The sequence below is a fragment of the Lytechinus variegatus genome, chromosome 11 (assembly GCF_018143015.1).
Source record: "Lytechinus variegatus isolate NC3 chromosome 11, Lvar_3.0, whole genome shotgun sequence".
Lineage (NCBI taxonomy): Eukaryota > Metazoa > Echinodermata > Echinoidea > Temnopleuroida > Toxopneustidae > Lytechinus > Lytechinus variegatus.
In genome coordinates this window covers 16,819,739-16,833,305 of record NC_054750.1, presented here as the reverse complement: position 1 = coordinate 16,833,305, position 13,567 = coordinate 16,819,739, and the positions used below count along the sequence as shown (strand labels likewise).

Sequence of the window (13,567 nt, the reverse complement as noted above, 5' to 3'; positions counted from 1 at the left end):
GCCTCAGCTTAATTCTGCTAAAACCTCCTATCATACAATAAGTCTTTGGTGCATCATTATAATCAACACTTCCCAATAGCTTTATGCCTCAATTATTCACATTTCATCATCACCACCAGAACTAAACTTTATGCATTTAGGAAAGGTCGCAACGAAACCCCAATACTGATGACTATGGTCCTTGTACAGTTCACCAATGTCAGTCAAGATGTTAGTCTAATGGTCAGTAAATGCCTATTGCTTTACACCTTCTTTGTCTTCTTTCGATTTGGTCTCATCCCAAATGGTCTGATCCTAGTTTGTCCAACTAATCATTTCATCTACTAACCAATTCTATTCATTGATCAACTAACCAGTTTGTCTACCAATCGCTTGGTCTAATTGCCATTTACCCCATTCACCACTTTGGTTTCATTTCCAGTTAGGCTATAATAATAATAATGGGCATTTATATAGCGCCATCTATCTAGAAATATTCTATTCCGAGGCGCGTTGTTGTTATTATTACTACCCCAGCTTTAGCTCGAGCTACCTCTCAGCGCTCAGTGCATGCAAGGAATTAATCCTGTCAGGTACCCATTCACCTCACCTGGGTCGAGTGCAGCACAGTGTGGATAAATTTCTTGCTGAAGGAAATTACGCCATGGCTGGGATATAATACCCCTTCTGCCTGATTTTAAGGGGCATCATGGTCTAGTGGTTACGACTCTAGTCTCTCAATCAGAGGGACGTGGGTTCGAATCCCAGCCATGGCGGGTGTTTTCTTTCAGCAAGAAATTTACCCACATAGTGCTGCACTCGTGCCAAGTGAGGTGAATGGGTACCCCGTAGGATTCATTCCTTGACGCTTTAGCGCCTGTATGTTGGCTCAGCTATGGCTAGGGTAATAATGTGATACTAAGTATCAAAGCGCAGTTGAGCAAGTTTGCTTTATAAATGGACATATTATTATTATCCACTTTGTCTGACACCACTTACTCCATATGGCTATATGAATTGTTCATGAATAAAATTTTCATTTGACATAATGAAGGATAATAGACAAAGTTCAAATCCGACACACTGGGTACTAGACAAAATGATGTTAAGTGGGTATTTCACTGAGCGGTGCAGAATTTGACCAACTTGAGAGGAGATCAAATGACTTCATCCTGTGGTACAAGACAATCTGCAAAGTCGACAACTTGTAGACCAAGCGGAAATAAACCTCACGGTCACACACAGTCCTTCTACAGCTACTTCACGACGACCCCCATGGTCATTTGACCTAGGTCAATCCGGATGTCATCCTCATGGTCACCGTACTGATACAGATGCGTAAAAACTGATTCATGTCATATGACCTAGTTCAATCCAGAGGTCGGCCTCATTGTCAGAGTACTGCTGCAGTTGCTTCCAAAAGACCAATAGTCATTTGACCTCGGTCAATCCAGTTCCCATGGTTACAGTACTGCTAGAGCTGCTTCACAACGACCCATGGTCATATGACCTAGGTCAATCCAAGTGTCTGTCTCGGGGTCATAGCACTCCATAGTATCCAACGTCGGTGGGGCTGTATTTGGTCTGCTCGATCCTTTGCCCCCCACCACATACAGTTTCCCGTGTGCAACTGCTACTCCGGCACATGCTCTAGGAACTATCATTGACTTCACCTTCAACCATTTGTCCTGTGAGACAGTAAAATGGGAATAACATTTTAGAGACATTTCATTCAGTTAGGAGTAACTCTTACAGTGCTGATAAAAGACTGCATTTTGAATAGAAAACTACTTCACTATGAAAGATGTACAAGTATATGGAGACAAAAATATATCAAAGTTTTTAGGATTAATATGGTTTATAAAGATATCTACATACAGTATATGCCAAAAATGAATTTGGTATCAAAGCAAAGGGTAGATTTTGCAAATGATCTATTCTCACTTTCATATTACTATTATTCTAATGTACATTAGTCAGGTGTGGGTGTGTTAGTGGCAAAATACTGATATAAATCATAAAGAGAAATATCAACTATTGGAACGCTAGGGACAGAAAAAGTTAACCGAATAACTGTGGCATAAAGCCTCCTATTGAACAACAAAAGTTTATACAGTAATTCTATTTGAGTACCAGTATATCAATGTGACAACAAGGTGCTAGTACTGATTGTTTTTGTACAAAATTGTGAAAATCTGAGATGCCTAAATCATCTCTCAGGCTCTCACATCAGAAAGCTATAATCTTTGCATTATGCATTTCTATTAAACAACAAGTGGAATGCCTCTGGCCGTCTCACCTGCATCACGCGGTTCAATATAGCAGCAGTGCTGACTTTGAAAACTACTCTAACTCGCACAAGACGTTCAGTGATACATGGTAACTCTTATGTCCACTTTTTATGAACTAGACCAATAAACTTAGAGATATGATGGTTATTCAACAAACAAGTGGAATGCCTCTGGCCGTCTCACCTGCACCACGCAGTTTAATATAGCAGCAGTGCTGACTTTGAAAACTACTCGCACAAGATGTTCAGTGATACATGGTTACTCTTGTGTCCACTTTTTATGAACTAGACCAATAAACTTAGAGATAAGATGGTTATTCAACAAACAAGTAGAACGCCTCTGGCAGTCTCACCTGCATCACGCAGTTTAATATAGCAGCAGTGCTGACTTTGAAAACTACTCGCACAAGATGTTCAGTGATACATGGTTACTCTTGTGTCCACTTTTTATGAACTAGACAAATAAACTTACAGAGATATGATGGTTATTCAACAAAAAACCCCAACATGGCCAAAGTTCATTGACCTTACATGACCTTTGACCTTGATCATGTGACCTGAAACTCGCACAGGATGTTCAGTGATACTTGATTACTCTTATGTCCAAGTTTCATAAATCAGATCCATAAACTTTCAAAGTTATGATGGTAATTCAACAGATACACCCAATTCTGCCAAAGTTCATTGACCTTTGACCTTGGTCATGTGACCTGAAATGCGCACAGGATGTTCAGTGATACTTGATTACTCTAATGTCCAAGTTTAACGAACTAGACCAATAAACTTTCAAAGTTATTATGGTAATTCAACAGATACCCCCAATTCGGCCAAAGTTCATTGACCCTAAATGACCTTTGACCTTAATCATGAGACCTGAAACTTGCACAAAATGTTCAGTGATGCTTGATTACTATTATGTCCAAGTTTCATGAATCAGATCCATAAACTTTCAAAGTTATGATGGGAATTCAACAGATACCCCCAATTCGGCCAAAGTTCATTGACCCTAAATGACCTTTGACCTAGGTCATGTGACATAAAACTCATGCAGGATGTTCAGTGATACTTGATTAACCTTATGTCCAAGTTTCATGAACTAGGTCCATATACATGTACTTTCTAAGTAATGATGTCATTTCAAAAACTTAACCTCAGGTTAAGATTTGATGTTGACGCCGCCGCTGTCGCTGCCAACGCCGTCGGAAAAGCGGCGCCTATAGTCTCACTCTGCTATGCAGGTGAGACAAAAATCATCAAAACCACTCTAAAGTTCCATGGATCACATGCAGGGTAATCCCTATCTTCTGTTAGTTATAGTGCAGTAGTAAGATATGCAGCCAATGCCAAGAACACCATTGCAGCATTGTCACCACACACAGCCTATTTCTTCAAAAGAATGTAAATTACATTGTGTCTACATTGTTTACTCTCTCCTGTAGGATACATACACATCTACAGTGCTGCACTAAACATACACAACTTGGAGAAGGGTAATAACAAATTGGACTCACCTCCAATATCAAGTATTTTTCAACCGAGGATAGGACGTTCTTTGACGAGTTATACCCTCCTACAACATAGAGGGCGTTGTCCAATACTGCCATGGCACACTGCGAACGTCTTGTCCGCATGTTAGAAAGCTGAGTCCATTCTTTGATGACCGGATTGTAGCTCTCGACAAGCCTCAGTTCTGTACCAGTATCTGAAGCCCCGCCTGCTAGGTACACAAGACCTACAGCATGAGTAGGAAGCAAAACGGAGAGGAGAAAATCAAAGGGAACATTGCATGATTGGATGGTCTGTGATTTTCACTGACAACTGTTATAAGCTACTGACATCCTTGCATCTGATTGGCCTAGAACAAATTACAGAAAATCACTCACTATTTGCTTCATGAAACACTCCCATTTACAATTGTTCAGTATAATAATAATAATATAGCATTTTTTTAAGCACTCAAGAATAGTCAGCGGAGTTAAATGCACAAGTTTCATTAGATTTTGCTGCAATGGTTCACTGAACACCACACAAACTAAGGAGATAATTGATTTCCCACGTACCAAGTGATAGGGGTTTTCCATAGGGTTGGGGGACAGGTTGTGACATTTATGCACTTATTGTTTGTGGGCTGTGCATTTGTGTTGGGGCTGTGCATTTTGGCTGGAATTTGGGGCCTTTTGGATGGTTTCCTCAACCTGAACGGTTCTGGATTTCCGGCAGATTGTATGGTCTACGAGGGGTGAATGTGTGGTGTGGTTGGTTTTGGGGTGTGCTGGGACGTCGCAATTTGTGCCCCGACTTCTGGAAGGACCCTCGCTACATTGTACTTTGCTTAGAGCAATTAATGTCATAGAATTATCACACCTTTCATGGGGAGATGGGGATGAGTGGGCAGTAATTTTATATGTCTGCTATAATTTTTTATTTTCCTGGACTGCTTCTTTATACTTTCTTGTACTTATGTTTTTATCTGTATCCTGTGTATATTTTTATGTTTGTATGTGATTGTAATTTTTAATGAAACAAATAAAAATGATATTATTATGGCCCTGGCTTTAGCCAATTGTTCTTGAAGTCATACATACATTTAGGAGCAGCTTCATGAAAAATCTTCTTGTACAATGAATTGTTTTCTGTGAGATCAGGCAGTTTTAGATTTGTGAGCCCGGAGGGGGGGGGGGCACTTACATTGACGAGTGGATACCATGCACGACCCCCCAAAACATGTAAAAGGGATGTCTTTTTCAAGATAGGGCTCGTTACATTCATAACGTAATAAGGGTGTCAAAAACACTTAAATAATGAAAAAAGGGTATCTATTTTCGCTAGGAAAGCTACTTGTTAAGGGTCAAATTTGCAAGGGTATAACAAATTAAGACTAAAATATTTCATAAAGGATGTACTTTTTGCCCGGCCAGGAGTCAACACATGTTTAGAGTATTGAGCGCGAGGTCATCCGAGGTGTGGGAGGTGCAGGGGCTGTACTACTAGTAAATCCAGATGATGTAGGCAAAGGCAAAACCGACGACCGACGTTTGTGACAATTGAAATATTGCTGTACTTGTTTAGGGGTTCAATTCAGAGAATACTTGCCAAGAGTATCTTTTTGGTTTCAAATACTTGTTACGGGTAGGGCTTCACATGCCAATACTTGTTAAGGGGTGCATTTTCAGAATATGGAATACGTGTTTAGGATGCTTTTCGAGACCCCTTGGTCGCGCATGGTATCCATTCGTCACTGACACCAGACCAACTAGGGCTTTTACATTTTCTTCAGGTCAGAGTCAGTGTCTTTGGGGTAACGGTAGCACGAGGACTTACCTTCATGTGAAACCACGCCAAAGTTGCTTCTCAGTGATGCCAGCCTATCATGTACTACCCATGAATTATCATCAGGGTCATATCTCTCAATATCCGCTCCCATCTCAAGACCAACCCAGCCTCCAAAGACATAGATCTTATCCTCCACAACGCATACCCCATGGGAGCTCCTTGGACAGAGAAGAGGGGCCATCCTGATCCAACAATTCTCCACTGCATCAAACTTTTCAACATTCTGTGACAGGAGAGACTCATGCTCACCACCTATGGCATAGACGGTTCCACCGAGTACGGCCGCACCGAAGCCGCTACGTGGCTGCTGCATGGCAGGGAAGGAATGCCACGTTTGATCGAATGAATCATACAGTTCAACATCATCAAGGGTTGTTGTGTTACCCCATCCTGACCATCCTTCAGCATTTTTCTTGCAGTAACCGCCCATCACGATCAAACGTTTCCTGGAGTTCCTGCGGGGCTGGTAATAATGTGCCGGTAGCCGTGTCTTGACCTGTGATGCTTTGGATGATGATTGTGACTTCCTGCTTGGGTGATAGTCCTGCAGGAGCTTTCCTGTGGCTATCCTTAAACTTAGATCCTTACAGTCTTCCACATACTTGAAGAGTTGCTCAGGTTGTATGATCGGTATCCTCACTGGCTCAAGAACCTGCACTAAATGTTTTCGCCTGTTTGGGGGGTCGTGTGATATCCAGTTCATTGCTGCTTCAAAGACTTCATATTCATTGTCCACACGTAGATCCTCACTTTGCAGGATCTCAATAAGAGTTTCAACATCAAGTTCAAAGAACTCTTCCTCATTTTTGACCTCACTAATCTTAGAGTGAATGTAAGCTCTGCTTGCTGTACTAAGCTCTGCACATGAAAGAGCTTGCGAAAACCTAAGAAAAAGTAGAAAAAACAAATGAAAATTTAAAAAAGCTTGAATAAAATTGACAGTTATACTGCATACTATGTACATGAAATATATTGAATTTAGAACAAAGTATATACGTTCAAGCGGAATGATAAGAAAAAGGGAATATACGGAAGTTCCCAAATGTTTTTTTCCCCTTTGAAACACCTCACTACAGTACCCAGCATTTGCTAGTTTACTTAGGATTACAACTAACTGTTTTTAAACATGTAATTATTAGAAACAAATCTTAACAGTAGAGTTATGGCAATTTCAACCTTAAAGGCTGCAGAGGCAATACAAAAGGCATATCTTGGAAACTGTTTGTTTTGTTTGATCACATCAATTACAAAAATTCCTTCTAACATCAGCAGTGTACATGGTTGTATTCGGTTCATGGACGATCCTCTTTAATAATTCCGTCCTGGGACAGATGAAAAATAATTAACAGCCTTTGAGTAACTTATATCATTTAAAAATGAATAATTACTGTTCATGGTCCAATGAATTAATATTAAAGCATTATAATTATGACTATTAATCATTATTTTATCTAAAATGAAAATCTGTTTATCTTTGGAGACCTCTTTATTCCAACACCAGGAGCTGTATTCTGAAAACCGTATTAGCAATAAAACGGTGTTAGCTAACACGATTGGTATTCTGAAAATCATGTTAGCATTGTAATTGTAATTTTCTTTCATTTTTCCAGCTTTACCTTCCTCTCTGCTATCAATGATTAAAGTTCAACCACAATATCTTTGGAATTTCCTGTGAAAATACACTTCAAATGCATCTTTAATTTGGATTAATTCAAATTATTATCATATATGCTCATGAGTTATTTATTTGGTAACTTTTTGCCATAATAATATAAAAAAAGACAGGAAGAGAGGAAGAAAATTTTAAAAAAGGCCCAAACAGAAATTAAAAAGAATGAAATTTGCGATTTTTTAACCCTTTTCAATGGTTATATAGTTCCAATCATTACAATTTTTTAAATTCTCAATGCTTCTAGGTTTTCCTTAATTCATCTATCCCATCAGTCAATCTATATGCTTCGGATGTGGGAGGGGGGGTCGGACAAAAGTGAAAAATATAGGTTTTTTTTTTTGGGGGGGGGCTGATCGCTATACGCAAGGCTCGACATTAGCGGTGGCCCGGGGCCACCAAAAATTCATCTCGGGCAACCATTATTGAAAAAATGTTAAGTTTTGGTGGCCCGAATCGGGCAACCAATAATTTTCAAAGTAGCCCAATTTTTCTCCCGATTTTGCATACATTTATCAACTTTCTACATTTCAAATTGCAAGTCAATTCGTCATGCGCCTTTTTTGTCAATCTATACACAAATACACACACACAAAGATTGCACAGTCATGACAGTATGTAGGCCTACCGCTAGCATACAGTAACTATTATTCAGCCGGCTGTCTGGCTGAGCTTTGCATGCATGAAACCACTGCAGCTAGCTGGCTGTGCGCTAGCAGACTATTCAGACTCAGGGAGCTGCGATGCGAAATGTTACTGCTAAGAAATCTTCTCCAGAACTTTGAAAATCTACGTCAAAGTCACATTTTACACCAATGACATGCCCTTCTACAGTCCATATTACTGAAACCTGATAATTCGCAAGCATTAAAAGGAGGAATTATGACCTCTGTTTTGACTCAAAAAGACCGATTTCCAAATGCAATAATACACATAAAACACATAGGTGAGTACATCACAGTCCCACATGTGCATTTGTATGTATGTTGATATTTGGTTTATTTTCGAAGCTGTCTTGAATAGACAGCTTCTTTCTTTCTTGTTTATAAATGACTTCTTAAACCACTCTTAAGGAAGTAAATACTTGGGAAGGCATTTTATTGATATGAAATGTGATTTTTTTCCATCATTTTGTCAAAAATAGGGAAGGAATTTTCTCACTGTTTTTTCCAGATAACTTGCCGTTTTCTTATTTTTTTTTAGTGATTAAACCATTTATACCCCTTCCCATTGAATATGCCTGATTAAAGAACATGTTTCTACTGAATAATAATAATTTTCCCAATTTTTCTGATAATTTTGTCTTATTCATTTTTCTTACATTTTCTTTTTTTCTCAATTTTTTTTCTTTTATTTCTTTTATTTCAATTCTTTTATTTTCTTTCAATCATTTCATATTCACAATGACAGAACAATTTATTTATTACCACAAAATAACAGCAAGCACAATTTACATACAAGATGTACAAAGAATAGTGGTACGTGGTAGTGACTGCAGAATATTTCAGTTTGTTTTATTCATTTTTAATTAATGTTTTTCTTTATATTTTTCGGGCCACCAAACTTTACTAATGGGCCACCAAAAAAAATTATTTGAAGGTTTTGGTGGCCCGAACGGGCCACCACCAAAAAAAGTTAATGTGGAGCCTTGCTATACGTATCAAATTTTAACAAAGAAAAACATATAATTTTTTGTATGTTTGATATTTCCATGTCAGGTTTAATTTTTCTTAAAGCGCTTTTCACGCTTTTCAAAATTTGCATTGAATTTTTTCAAGTTCTCCAAATTATTGGGGGCATGTATAAGTTATGATTGGCCCCATATTTTAGGGGCGATCATCCCCTGCCCGCTCCACAATCAATCGAGGCCTCTGTCTCCTGTCATTATTTTGTATCCACGCTGTCTGAAATAAGCCATTTTTAATTGTCACGATCACCCCTCCCCACGTCTCTTTCTAGCTCTAAATTTTTTTAAAGCTGTATATGATGTCACAATGCAGGCTTCATGTCATCGAGCGCGCACTCCCCTTTTCCCTGAAAAATTTGTGTGATTTGTTTCTTTAACTAAATTAACAGCACATATGATTGGATTAAATAGATGCAGAGTGAGAGGAGCTGAAGATAACACGAAGTGAGATAACACACAAATAAAACGGTTTTCAGAATACGGATTTGGGGGTATGTTAGGGGCATGTTAAATCAGAGAGATAACACGATATTTAACACCAAAGTTAACACGATTTTCAGAATAGCGCCCCAGAGTTCGAAGGGGTCCTAATGCACTGGATTTCTCATACAAAGACAATATATTTCCAAAGCATTAATTTCTAACATCTATTCTCTATCACAGAAAAAATAGAACTCCAACACTGCAAACACAATTTGCTTTTTTTCTGCATTTGTTTATTGTGGCCTCTACTTAAATTCTGCATAGGATTTGACTGCAGTCAGAGTCCCAGGGTGTTGCAAGAAGCTTACATTCAATTCTAAATCAGGTGGAATTCCTAAAATCAGGTGCAAGTCCTTTGAATAAATGTTAAGTTGTAATTGATTTGCAATTATTTCAAAATAAACTTTCTTTTTGCCTTTCCAGGGCTCTTTGAATCATTTTGATGGCTAAATCGCGCAGGTGTGATTTTTCCTGATTGAGCACTTACCTTAGGAAGCCAAGACAATTTGAAGAATGCAGCTGCAGTTTGAGGAATGATGCAGAAATTTCTTTGATTTCAGAAAGTTGAAACATATCAGCTGCAAAGAGTAATCCTTGGGCGTTCTTTGTGGTAACATCGAGATGACCTGTTGAAATGAAATTTTACAATCCTTGTGAGAAAATCATATTTCATTCAAGATTACAAAGCAAGCTATTAGCGATGACAAAGCATTGAATATGGACATGAACACCATCATCATCATCATCGTTTAATCAATATCATCATTATTTAATCATTATGATCAACATCATCATTATCATCAATATCATCATCATCATTAGCTTCTTCAACATCATCATCGTTATCATCATCATCATCATCATATTCATCATCATTAATCATCATTTAATCAATATAATCATCACCTTCATCAACCTCATCATTTAATTAAATTATCTTCTTCATCATCTTCCTTATCATTTAATCATCATCATCATCATATTCATCATCATTAATCATCATTTAATCAATATAATCATCACCTTCATCAACCTCATCATTTAATTAAATTATCTTCATCATCTTCATTATCATTATCATCATCATCATCAATAACTTCATCATCATCATCATCCTCATTTAATCAATATCATCAATATCATCATCACCTTCTCCATCATCATCATCCTCATTTAATTATTATCATCAATATTATCATCTTCATCACCATTTAATCATTATCATCAATATCTTCATCATCATCATCAACATCATCATCATCATCTCCATTATCACTTAATCATTATTATCAACGTCATCATCTTCATCATCACCTTCATCATCATCACCTTCATCATCATCATATCATCATCGTCATCACTATCATCACCAGCTGCAGCTCTTTTATGATTAAGGAAAAAGAAGATACGTACCAGTGTATATGAACTCCAGCAGTTGCTCAAAGATGTGTGGCTGCACACCTTGTATGTTGATGACATCTTGATGCGTCTCGCTGAGTCCACTGGTGAGCAACGCATCAAAGTACGGACTGCAGGCGGATAGGACCAATCGATGGGCCTCAAATAACTCTGGACCAACCTGGAGCTGGACGTCACAGAAGATGTGGTCTTTACGGAGCCTGTTCAGTCCTCCGAGGATGCTTGCTGCATGGCCATCGGACCGATGCACCTGTGAGTCTGTCATGGCCATGCAGCACGGCCCTCCCTAAGCTGAGAGTAATCAGAGGTGAAATTACTCCTGAAACATAAAATGAGAGTCAATTGAGACTGTTCAGTCCTTTAACTTGGTTGATGCATTTCAATCAGACCGATACATCTACGAGTCCATCATCTGGAGTCAACCAGCAGGGCCCTCGACTTCTCTCCCTGAGAATATAAAACCAGCGAGGTGAAATTGTTCCTCGAACACAGAGATAAGTGTCCACTAGTATTTGCGGGATTACCTTAATTAGCAACAAATAAAATTTTATTTATTTATTAAAGCGAATTTCTTGTGAAAAATTACAACTTTAATTTTTCACTATCTCCTCAAGATTATTAAAAATTCACCTGGTTAATTTTTTTTCTTCTTCACTTTCCTTGTAAATTTGTAATTATCCAAACACATAACAAATGGCTAGGCTTCTGGATGCAGTTGGGTGAGAAAGTTGTTTATTTATCATTATTGTCTGAACTCTCATTTACTGAAGCTGGCTAATCAAAATCTTAAAAATTTGTATTTTGAAAAGTATCCTATCTCTGTTAGGACATCCCATACTTCAGCTCTGACAAATCTATTTTTCTTGTCAACCAATTACACCCTAGATAAAAACCAACAGAAGCATCTCTTCTAGACTACATAAAATCTAGTTCATTATCATGGTTACTGACATGAGGTGCAATTTGCCTTGCGCCCCTGAAGCTTATGCTTGTGCGGTTAAAGGGGAAGTTCACCCTGACAAAAAGTTTATTGCAAAATAGCAACAACAAAAATAATATGGATTATTGGTGGAGGTTAGAGGAAAATCCATCAAAGATTTAAAAAGTTATTAGAATTCTAATCGTTTGATTAGCGCCGTCAGACGCGAGCATAATATATAATCATGATTTTTAAAATTTCAATGAAATGCCATCTTCTAAAAAAATAATGCATTTTATATTACATAACATATGGGGCAGGAGCTTGTACATGACATCACAAATTAAAATTAGAATACTAATAACTTTCTCAATCTGTAATGGATTTTCCTCAAACCCTTACCTACGTTTCTTTTTTTTGGTGGTATTTTTACAACAAATCTTTCCTCAGAGACTTGGGGTGAACTTCCTCTTTTAAAATAAGCTTGCAAGTCTGCTATAAAAAAAAACCAAGTGACAGCTAGCAGCTCTCCCTGGCATTACATCTTTAAATAGACAATGACATCATAAAGGGCTAAAATGTAGATCATGTGTGTGTCTCTGCGAAGACTGCTGCAGGCGTGCAGCATGAGGGGCCGAGCCACTCACAGTCTGGATCTGGATGTATACGATGCGACGCATCGGGTACTTGACCTGAATTTTGCTAGGACCGGCAGGCGCAATACACCGGATGCACATCCTACGCTTTGTCGAATAGTGTATTGGTTTTAACGTGCATATGTTGTGACTCTCCTTTACACTGGACCAACATTTGCGTCCTTTCCAATGGACGGAGTGTTTTCCAACTGCACTCACACCTGCACTGAATAAAGTGGTGAGGCACGCTGACACACAACGCTATGCCTATAGCATCAGGCGTTTTTATTAGACGTAGATGTCACAACTACTGGTACCTCACTGTCACAACTGCGAGGTTCATTCGATTATTATTTCATTAAGGCTTTAACTTTAAAGCCATGGCACTGGCAGCTTTTATAACAATTAATATACCCAGTTGTTGTGTGTCCGGACGATCAATTTTAGAAAGTCATTTGGAAAAATTTACAAGCGAGTTTTCATCAATTTTTGGTACAAAATGTTAGGAAATATTATAAAGAACAAAATAGAAGGTGATTACAACTATTAAATTCATATTTTTGGTGTAATCCAAAGACAAAAGAGAAGGCTAAAAAATATGAAGTGTCCCGACACCCCACCCCCATCCTACCTGTCATGTCACTTGCCTCAGACAGGGCTCACTCCTAGTACCAATGAGGTCCAAACATTACATGTATGGACCTCATAGGCGACATCAGTGCTAAAATTGGGTTAGAGATTTATGTGGATCTAAATTTATTGTAATTTCAACAAAAGTACTAGCTAAATTTGAGGCTTTTGTTGAAATTTTGCTTTAATGATACATTAATGCTTCAATAAGTAACAAAAAATTGAAAGAAATGAAGGGGAACTTACATTTTGACGACTTTTTCCTGATTTTCTTGGCAGTTGTCCTTCACTTCTGACTCTCGATCGGACCTGATATGCAGATCACGTATACGCGTTCTCGTCAGGTGATCGGTCGGTTATTCTTTTCGCCAGATGTTGATAATTATATATTTCATAACGCAGCGTTCATCGCAAATTTAGCTGAAAGAGATTGAAGTTGAACAGTGCAAGCTTTAATTTATTCAGAAATAACGTTTGATTGCACAAGTTTCGCCTCGGACATTTAGGATCATTTGGTCCCATA

The 13,567-nt window shown here is 38.2% G+C and overlaps 1 protein-coding gene across 1 annotated transcript; it reads right to left on the bottom strand.

Moving 5' to 3' along the window:
• Positions 1–1,027: 1,027 nt before the first annotated feature.
• On the bottom strand, positions 1,028–11,255 carry LOC121424381 (actin-binding protein IPP-like). Its single transcript, XM_041620046.1, has 5 exons — positions 10,855–11,255; positions 9,929–10,067; positions 5,591–6,486; positions 3,781–4,001; positions 1,028–1,667 (listed from the first exon to the last, which is right to left on the bottom strand). Exons 1-5 carry the CDS (start codon positions 11,129–11,131, stop codon positions 1,443–1,445), a joined length of 1,758 nt encoding a protein of 585 aa, XP_041475980.1. The 5' UTR covers positions 11,132–11,255; the 3' UTR covers positions 1,028–1,442.
• Between the last annotated feature and the right edge of the window lie 2,312 nt (positions 11,256–13,567).

Coding starts and splice junctions, on each gene's coding strand:
- LOC121424381 (XM_041620046.1), bottom strand. CDS start 11,131: ATGGCCATGACAGACTCACAGGTGCATCGGTCCGATGGCCATGCAGCA. Junction 6,487..9,928: donor AATTGTCTTGGCTTCCTAAG/GTAAGTGCTCAA, acceptor ACTTTTTCTTAG/GTTTTCGCAAGCTCTTTCAT. Junction 1,668..3,780: donor AAAAATACTTGATATTGGAG/GTGAGTCCAATT, acceptor ACTGTCTCACAG/GACAAATGGTTGAAGGTGAA.